Below are 10,199 nucleotides of genomic sequence, written 5' to 3'. Positions count from 1 at the left end.
CCGTTAAACGCTACTGTTCGCCTATATTCAGCAAATTGGCTAATAATATAACCCACGAATACATTAAACAGATTTCTTGAATACATTTTTATCCGGCAAGTAGACGATACAAACACTGTCTATTATCGTTGCGTACCGTGCCACTATACATGACGTCATATGTGTGCGACGCACCACAACCCCCCCCCCCGAGGAAATACAGGGAGGCAGTTTAGTAATCGCTACGGCGTTAAAATGTGTAAAGTCCGAATGCTGCGGACGTTGGTGAAGCAGCGACTGAACGTGGCCGTCGAGGAGATATTTGAACTGCTCGAGAGGACGATCACGGAGTACGAGGAGGAACTTTGTCGAAGCAAAGAGGAGAACGAGCGACAACGCGAACTATTGGACGCTGTTCTCAAGCCTCAGGTTGGGCTACGCAGCGCAGGTTTGTTTACTATTTATTACTCACATGTTCAAAAGACCCCTCCTTGAGCCGTCACCTTGTCGTGGTGGAGGGGTTTGTGTGTCCCAGTGATCCTAGGAGCTAAGTTGTCTGGGGCTTTATGCCCCTGGCAGGGTCACCCATGACAAACAGGTCCTAGGTGAGGGACCAGACAAAGCACGGCTCAAAGACCTCTAATGATGACGACAAACAATGGACTTCGTTTTCCCTTGCCCGGACGCGGGCCACCGGGGCCCCCCGCTGGAGCCAGGCCTGGTGGTGGGGCTCGAAGGCGAGCGCCTGGTGGCCGGGCCTGCACCCATGGGGTCCGGCCGGGCACAGCCCGAAAGGGTAACGTGGGTCCCCCTTCCCATGGGCTCACCACCTGTGGGAGGGGCCATAGGGGTCGGGTGCAGTGTGAGCTGGGCGGTGGCCGAAGGCGGGGACCTTGGCGATCCGATCCCCGGCTACAGAAGCTGGCTCTAGGGACGTGGAATGTCACCTCTCTGGCAGGGAAGGAGCCCGAGCTGGTGTGTGAGGTCGAGAAGTTCCGACTCGATATAGTCGGACTCGCCTCCACACACACCTGGGGCTCTGGTACCAGTCCTCTCGAGAGGGGTTGGACTCTCTTCCACTCTGGAGTTGCCCATGGTGAGAGGCGCCGAGCAGGTGTGGGTATACTTATTGCCCCCCGGCTCGGCGCCTGTACGTTGGGGTTCACCCCGGTGGACGAGAGGGTAGCCTCCCTCCGCCTTCGGGTGGGGGGACGGGTCCTGACTGTTGTTTGTGCCTATGCACCAAACAGCAGTTCAGAGTACCCACCCTTTTTGGAGTCCTTGGAGGGGGTGCTGGAGAGCGCTCCCGCTGGGGACTCCATTGTTCTGTTGGGGGACTTCAATGCTCACGTGGGCAATGACAGTGAGACCTGGAAGGGCGCGATTGGGAGGAACGGCCCCCACGATCAGAACCCGAGCGGTGTTCTGTTATTGGACTGCTGTGCTCGTCACGGATTGTCCATAACGAACACCATGTTCAAGCATAAGGGTGTCCACACGTGCACTTGGCACCAGGACACCCTAGGTCGCAGTTCGATGATCGACTTTGTGGTCGTGTCATCGGACTTGCGACCGCATGTCTTGGACACTCGGGTGAAGAGAGGGGCGGAGCTGTCAACTGATCACCACCTGGTGGTGAGTTGGCTCCGATGGTGGGGGAAGATGCCGGTCCGACGTGGCAGGCCCAAACGTATTGTGAGGGTCTGCTGGGAACGTCTGGCAGAATCCCCTGTCAGAAGGAGTTTCAACTCCCACCTCCGACAGAACTTTGCTCATGTTCCGGGGGAGGCGGGGGACATCGAGTCCGAGTGGACCATGTTCCGCGCCTCCATTGCTGAGGCGGCCGACCGGAGCTGTGGCCGTAAGGTGGTCGGTGCCTGTCGTGGCGGCAATCCCCGAACCCGTTGGTGGACACCAACGGTGAGGGATGCCGTCAAGCTGAAGAAGGAGTCCTATCGGGCCTTTTTGGCCTGTGGGACTCCTGAGGCAGCTGATGGGTACCGGCTGGCCAAGCGGAATGCAGCTCTGGTGGTCGCTGAAGCAAAAACCCGGGCATGGGAGGAGTTCGGTGAGGCCATGGAGAAAGACTTCCGGACGGCTTCGAGGAAATTCTGGTCCACCATCCGACGTCTCAGGAGAGGAAAGCAGTGCACCACCAACACTGTGTATAGTGGGGATGGGGCGCTGCTGACCTCGACTCGGGACGTTGTGAGTCGGTGGGGAGAATACTTCGAAGACCTCCTCAATTCCACTGACACGCCTTCCCATGGGGAAGCAGAGTGTGGGTTCTCTGAGGCGGGCTCTCCTATCTCTGGGTTTGAGGTCACCGAGGTAGTTAAAAAGCTCCTCGGTGGCAGGGCCCCGGGGGTGGATGAGATTCGCCCGGAGTTCCTAAAGGCTCTGGATGTTGTGGGGCTGTCCTGGTTGACACGCCTCTGCAACATCGCGTGGACATCGGGGACAGTGCCTCTGGATTGGCAGACTGGGGTGGTGGTCCCCCTTTTTAAGAAGGGGGACCGGAGGGTGTGTTCCAACTACAGGGGGATCACACTGCTCAGCCTCCCTGGTAAGGTCTATTCAGGGGTGCTGGAGAGGAGGGTCCGTCGGGAAGTCGAATCTCAGATTCAGGAGGAGCAGTGTGGTTTTCGTCCTGGCCGTGGAACAGTGGACCAGCTCTACACCCTCGGCAGGGTCCTCGAGGGTGCATGGGAGTTCGCCCAACCAGTCTACATGTGTTTTGTGGACTTGGAGAAGGCGTTCGACCGTGTCCCTCGGGGAGTCCTGTGGAGAGTGCTTCGGGAGTATGGGGTACCGAACCCCCTGATACGGGCTGTTCGGTCCCTGTACGACCGGAGTCAGAGTTTGGTCCGCATATCCGGCAGTAAGTCGAACTCGTTCCCGGTGAGGGTTGGACTCCGCCAAGGCTGCCCTTTGTCGCCGATTCTGTTCATAACTTTTATGGACAGAATTTCTAGGCGTAGCCGAGGCGTAGAGGGGGTCCGGTTTGGTGGCCTCAGTATTGCATCTCTGCTTTTTGCAGATGATGTGGTTCTGTTGGCTTCATCAAGCCGTGACCTCCAACTCTCATTGGAGCAGTTCGCAGCCGAGTGTGAAGCGGCTGGGATGAGAATCAGCACCTCCAAATCTGAGACCATGGTCCTCAGTCGGGAAAGGGTGGCATGCCATCTCCAGGTCGGGGATGAGATCCTGCCCCAAGTGGAGGAATTCAAGTATCTTGGGGTCTTGTTCACGAGTGAGGGAAGAATGGAACGGGAGATCGACAGGCGGATCGGTGCAGCGTCTGCAGTGATGCGGACTTTGTATCGGTCCGTTGTGGTAAAGAAAGAGCTAAGCCGAAAGGCGAAGCTCTCAATTTACCGGTCGATCTTCGTTCCTACCCTCACCTATGGTCATGAGCTGTGGGTCGTGACCGAAAGAACAAGATCCCGGATACAAGCGGCCGAAATGAGTTTCCTCCGCAGGGTGTCCGGGCTCTCCCTTAGAGATAGGGTGAGAAGCTCGGTCATCCGAGAGGATCTCAGAGTAGAGCCGCTACTCCTCCGCATTGAGAGGAGCCAGATGAGGTGGCTGGGGCATCTGATTCGGATGCCTCCCGGACGCCTCCCTGGTGAGGTGTTCCGGGCATGTCCCACCGGGAGGAGACCCCGGGGACGACCCAGGACGCGCTGGAGAGACTACATCCTTCGGCTGGCCTGGGAACGCCTCGGGATCCCCCCAGAAGAGCTGGATGAAGTGGCTGGGGAGAGGGTAGTCTGGGCGTCCCTGCTGAAGCTACTGCCCCCGCGACCCGACCCGGATAAGCGGTAGAGAATGGATGGATGGATGGATGGATGGATGTTCAAAAGATGCAAACTAAAACAGTCGCTGTTTAACACGGATTGGTTTGACCATTTCGGCCCAACGCTTGTTATACTTTAAAAAAAAATGTATTTCGTTACATATAAGGGGGGGGCATATATTTACACGAAAACAAAAACTATGAATGAAAAAGAGGAGAGGCAAGATTAAATCTGATATATTCTGGCTGTCCTTACTAATATATATATATATATATATATATATATATATATATATTTCATTTCAAATGTCCTCGCTATTTAAATATATCACAATTTTCAGTCTTCTAAATTATTTTTAACTTATTCTGCAGATCGCCGTTTTAACTGTTTCCTAGTTATTTCATACCCTTGATTTTATGAGCTTTTTTTTTTTTTTTTTTTTTTTACTTGACACCTTTCACTGCTATACTCATTTCCATCACTATGGTTCTAAATCTTCTCACCCTTTCAAATTGTCGTCGCTTGCTCTTGTTTTCAAAGGTTATTTGAATATTTATTGCTAAGACACTTTTATTCAACTTGTGCATCTGTTGTAAGAACGGTCGACTGATATGGATTTTCTTAGGCTAATATTTGGCATAAAAAAAAAAACAATAACCGATTAAACGGCTGATTCATTTAAAAAATATGGATTGAATGAAATAACTTCTTCTTTGGTCATTCATATAGATATGAATTACAAGCAGAACATTTGACTGTTTTCACAGTACTTTGTCCTTAACACATTTTCCTTAGATTTAGTCCATAAATGTATGCAATATATAAGCAACATAATGAGTGAAGTTAGCTGCAAAACATTATGCGTGATGCCTTGAACCTAAAATCACATTCTTCTACTTCCTTATTTCCTTAGCCATGATGTGATGACTTTTGTCGATTTGAAAAGGGCTAATTGTCGGCCGATGAAATCGTTAATTGTTTGGGCCCTACTTGTAATATTTACATATCTACTAAATCAGGGACTATTATTCCTAATCGTTAACAATAATAAGAATTTTTGGTTTGTTTGTGCCTTGTAGACATCCAGCAGGTGTTGGCGGAGAGTCAAGATGAGGTTCCCTCTGACCACGAGCGGCAAGAGTGGGGCTCCAATGTGCACGTTAAAGAAGAAGAGGAGGAGGAGGTCATGTGGGGCGGACAGGACGTCGCCGCCGTCACATCGATTGGCGTCCCTGTGACGAGTGAAGGGGACCGAGCTCCAGCCTCACCGCTTCGACACAGTGAGGAGACCAGAGGCGGCGGCTCAAGTCAACACCGTGGTGGATCCCGACCAGAGAAGTCAGCTACGGAAGACAGGATGTCACATTCTTCTGACGACGACACCAGAAAGACTAATAAGAGCTCACACGGCGATGCCAGTCCGTTTATCTGCTCTGACTGCGGGAAGACATTCGTCCAGAAGTTCACTTTGAACAGACACATGAGGATACACACGGGAGAAAAACCTTTCGGCTGCACGGTTTGCGCTCGGAGCTTCTCGAGGAAGTCGGAAATGACCGCGCACGTGTTGTCGCACACGGGTGAGAAACCTTTCAAGTGCGCCGTGTGCGCCAAAACGTTCTCGGTGAAGAAATACATGATGGCACACATGAGGACGCATTCCGGAGAGAAACCTTTCACCTGCTCGGTTTGTGCGAAAGGTTTCTCCACGAAAGCGCATTTGAAGATACACACCAGGACGCACACCGGAGACAAACCTTTCAGCTGCGAAGTCTGCCACAGAAACTTCACGAGGAAAACCGAGATGATGACTCACATGGCCACGCACACGGGCGAGAAGCCTTTCGACTGTTCCGTTTGCGCCAAACGTTTCTCGGCCAAGAAATATCTGATGATGCACGTGAAAAGACACACGGCGGGGAAACCTTTTACTTGTCCTGCGTGCGCTAAAAACTTCTCCAGCAAAGCTTATGTCATGATACACATGAGGACGCACACCGGGGAGAGACTGTTCGGCTGCGACGCGTGCGATCAAACATTCACGTTTAAAAGCCAGCTCGACAGCCACGTGTGTACTGGGGACAAAAAGAGCAATAACGACAGTTTGGGACTTTGAATGTTTTGCTCAAATGCATATTAGACACTTTGTGATAAACTCTGTAGTCGTATTAAGGGTGCATCTCAATACAGTGGTACCTTGACTTACAAGTGACCAGACTTGTGAGTTTTTCATGATGTGAGCCATCGCCTTTGTTTGATGGTTTTTGCTTTGACTCGTGAGCTGAATTGCCACTCACTCTTGAAGTTTACTGACAAACTAAACAAAACAAAGAGAATTACACATTGTGCATTTAATGCAACCACATAAAAATGACAAATACAAAAAATAAGAGGAAAAAAACAACATTTTGGAAAATCTGGCAAAAACAAAAAAAGACAAAAAGGCTGAAAAACTGAGAAATTCAGTCTAACAAAAAAATTGATTTTTTTTTGAAATGCTGAAAAACTGAGAAATTCAGTCTAACAAAAAATTGACATTTTTTTTAAAATTAAAAACAATGACAAATATGTAAGTGATGGACGACGCCATTTTTGCACACAAATTCAGATTACATCAGAGAGCAATTACTGACACAATGCAGCAGAGGGGGAAAAACATGGAAAGCTGACAGAAAAATACTGTGGAAAAACTAAAAAGACAAAACGTGCAAAATTTGGCAAAACCAAATTGCATAAAAAAGGACAACAATGTGACAAACTGAGGTAACGATTAAAGAAACTGACATTTAAAAATGGGGGGAAAAACTTAAAACTCATTACAAAAAGCTTACAAAAATATGGGAAGAAACTTCAAACATCAGGCAAACAAAATCTTTCAAAGCTGGCAAAACTGCAAAAGGTTAGTGATCTATTACCGCGTGCTGCGATTTACGCACACATTCGGGTTATATCACTTCGTAGAAGCTTTTATATTCTGCCAGACGGTGGCAGCATTGCAACATTTGAGTAGACCGCAAAACACCACAACCACCGAAGAAGAAAAAAAACCGGAAGTTAGCAACACGTCTAGAGGCGGAGCGCTAGCGTGACTGTGGAAAACAAAAATGTGCAAAGTGCAAATGTTGCGAGAGTTGGTGAAGCAGCGACTAAACGTGGCGGTCGAAGAGATATTTGAGCTGTTTGAGAGGACCATCGCGGAGTACGAGGAGGAACTTAGTCGATCAAAAGAGGAGAACGAGCGGCAACGCGAACTCCTGGACGCTGTTTTTACGCCTCAACCGGGGCAAGACAAAGCGGGTTGGTTTAGTTTTCCCCCTTTTTCGTGCTCTCACTATCGTTCTACTTTATCATTGAACACTTTTGTCTTTCACTAAGGCGGCTGGGTGGCATTTCTCAGGGTGTTTGCGTGGGTGGCCAGCGTCCACCTCCAGTATTGAGCCTCTATTTAGCCCGAATCGTATGTTACAATGTAATAAAAATCATGTCATTTATTCAAACTTTTCCAAAACTAGTCAGTACTGACGCTAAAATGATATGACGCGCCCAGTTAACAATCCTCACAGAGCAAGTGAGTTGACCTATGTATTGTAAACGATATGAAGTTGTCAAAATTGTGACTTTCTATTGACTCTACTGAGCATGTGAAAGTGACAGCTAGAGTGAAAATCTCTTTGGACAAAATGCCTTTTGTCCTTTGAAGGCCACTGTTCATTCGCTTGTGTGAGTGACTCAAAACAAATCGGAGAATTGTTTTGTTACTATGGATGTTACTCACAGTTTTTCTCTTCTGCAGACACCCAACATTCGATAGAGGTTCCCGCAGAGCCACAGCAGGAATGGAGCTCCCTCGTGGCGCAGGAGGAGCCAGTCGAGCCTCCCCATATTAAAGAGGAGGACGAGGATGTGTGGCGCGATCAGGAGGACGAGCAGCTTCCAGGCCAGGAGGAGGCCGATGTCCCCCGGTTACCGCTGACCGATCTCCCTTTAAAGCGTGAAGACGATGAAGACGGAGCTCACTCCTACCAGCTTCGTTACAATCGAAGTGAGGAGAACACGGAGGCCGGGGGAGGACCTCAAGCAAACGCCAGCTTTGCTCCGCTGTCCGATATGGACGACGTGATGTCGCGCTCGTCCGAGACGGACCACAGCGACGACGCCAAAGGACGTACGAAGCCTTTTAACCACGCTAAAGGCGACCGACTCTTCAACTGCTCCGAATGCGGCAAGACGTTCAGCCGGAAGGGAACTTTGAACCGACACATGAGGACGCACACCGGAGAGAAACCTTTCGCTTGCTCATTTTGCGCCAAAATATTCTCCTTAAAGCATCACATGGACAGGCACATGAGAATACATACTGGGGAGAAACCCTTTTCCTGTTTGTTTTGCCCTAAAGGATTCAGAGACAGGTACAAAATGATGACGCACATGAGGACGCACGCTCCCCAGCTGCCTTTTCCCGCCAGCGACTCCAGTCAACGTTTGTCAACAGAAGCTGACCGAGAACGCTTTCAAGCTCTTCACTCACAACCGGGCAACGTGGCTCCACTATCAGATATAGACGACGCAATGTCACACTCTTCCGGGAGCGAGCACGGTGACGACACCGAAGGAACTAACAAGGACTCCAAGAAGTTCATGTGCTCGGAATGCGGGAAAATGTTCGGCCGCATGGGAAGTTTGAACCGACACATGATAACGCACACCGGAGAGAAACCCTTCGCTTGCTCAGTTTGCACGAAAAGATTCTCTTCAAAGGAACACATGAAAAGACACACGATGATCCACACGGGGGAGACGCCGTTCCCGTGCGGCGTTTGCGCTAAAAGATTCAGAGATAAGTGCGAAATGATACTGCACATGAGAACGCACACCGGCGAGAAACCTTTTACGTGCTCGGTGTGTCGCAAATGTTTCTCGCGAAAGGACGATTTGATGTTACACGCGAGAACGCACACGGGAGGGCATTTCACCTGCTCCGTTTGCCATAAGAGATTCTCCAGTAAAAAGTATGTGATGATACACATGAGGACACACACCGGCGAGAAGCCGTTCAGTTGCAACGCGTGCGATCAGAGGTTCACGTATAAGTACCAGGTTACCAGACACAAGTGCTCCGGTGAGCACGAAAGCTGCGTGGATTTAAACGCGTCGGAAGCGACGTCCCAAGCTGGGATGATGTACACATGAACAGACTTTCCATGTACACTGTTTAAGCAGTTATGATATTCATAATTACATACAATGCCCTTCGGGATGAACCGATACCACTTTTTTTTATTTTTTATTATACTGTACTGTACTTACATTTGAGTACACAGTGATACCAAGTACCGATACTTGATAATGCCATTGCGTTTTGCAATCATGATGACAATAAGTTTTATTTTTTTAAACAAATACTGTTTTAAAAAAAATAAAAATAATTCTTGAACATGGCATAAGTTGCACTCTAATATATATATATATATTTTTTGGAGTAACAACTTGTCATTACCGACATTTTTAACATCCAACCGCATGTGTCTCAGTCTTAACACCGTCACTTGAAAATAAAGTATCACATTTTCGATTCCTCATGTTTACAATGTGGTAAACTGACATCATTTTCCCATTATTTTTTTTTTCCTCAAAAATCTCAAATAGTGTATGTTAGTTGAACACATTAATTAAGTGCAATCAAAAGACTTTTTCACTGTTGGGGGCACTGTGTAAAAGGAGTACAAATAGTAGTTAAGAGACAACGAAGAATGTAGAGGCTGGTGGATATAAACAAGTAGGAATATGGCTGTCATGTTACCTCTGTGTGTTCACTACAGCGTAAAGTGCTGCTTCTTGACAATATCACCAGCAAAGCATAATTGGCAGTTGGCGAAATGTTTTGTCGTCTATGTTTACCTTAAAAGTGTCGCCACGCGGCTCCTAGCCGGAAGGTAAATGTCAAACTGTTCAAGTGGTATCGGTATGTAGTACCGTTGTACTTTTAGGAGTACGAGTACCGTACAGATGTACAAGACTGTCATCGATACTGGTATCGGTTTCGATGCTGTTCTACGATTACTCCAACGGCGACTGTGCTCAATGTTATATTATATTATATTCTCTGACATTATGACTCAGTTAATAAAAGAATCCGAACAGGCATTTTATATTATATTATCATGGGCGTGCTTGGAGGCTATCCCAGCTGTCATCGGGCAGGAGGCAGGGTACACCCTGAACTGGTTGCCAGCCAATCGCAGGGCACATACAAACAAACAACACATTATTGCACTCACATTCACACCTATGGGCAATTTAGAGTCTCCAATTCATACATGTTTTTGGGATGTGGGAGGAAACCGGAGTGCCCGGAGAAAACCCATGCAGGCACAGGGAGAACATTCAAACTCCACACAGGCGGGGCCGGGAATTGAACCC

At 48.7% G+C, this 10,199-nt stretch overlaps 2 protein-coding genes across 2 annotated transcripts; both read left to right on the top strand.

Annotated features, from left to right (window-relative positions):
- Positions 1–16: 16 nt before the first annotated feature.
- LOC133480904 (gastrula zinc finger protein XlCGF57.1-like) lies at positions 17–6,115 on the top strand. The gene is made up of 2 exons (XM_061779623.1): positions 17–427; positions 4,859–6,115. Exons 1-2 carry the CDS (start codon positions 160–162, stop codon positions 5,893–5,895), a joined length of 1,305 nt encoding a protein of 434 aa, XP_061635607.1. The 5' UTR covers positions 17–159; the 3' UTR covers positions 5,896–6,115.
- A 291-nt stretch (positions 6,116–6,406) lies between these two features.
- On the top strand, positions 6,407–10,057 carry LOC133481315 (oocyte zinc finger protein XlCOF22-like). The gene is made up of 2 exons (XM_061780521.1): positions 6,407–7,076; positions 7,573–10,057. Exons 1-2 carry the CDS (start codon positions 6,884–6,886, stop codon positions 8,967–8,969), a joined length of 1,590 nt encoding a protein of 529 aa, XP_061636505.1. The 5' UTR covers positions 6,407–6,883; the 3' UTR covers positions 8,970–10,057.
- The last annotated feature ends 142 nt before the right edge of the window (positions 10,058–10,199 follow it).

The sequence above is a fragment of the Phyllopteryx taeniolatus genome, chromosome 7 (genome assembly GCF_024500385.1).
Source record: "Phyllopteryx taeniolatus isolate TA_2022b chromosome 7, UOR_Ptae_1.2, whole genome shotgun sequence".
Taxonomy (NCBI): Eukaryota; Metazoa; Chordata; class Actinopteri; order Syngnathiformes; family Syngnathidae; genus Phyllopteryx; species Phyllopteryx taeniolatus.
This window is presented reverse-complemented; position numbering and strand designations above follow the sequence as displayed.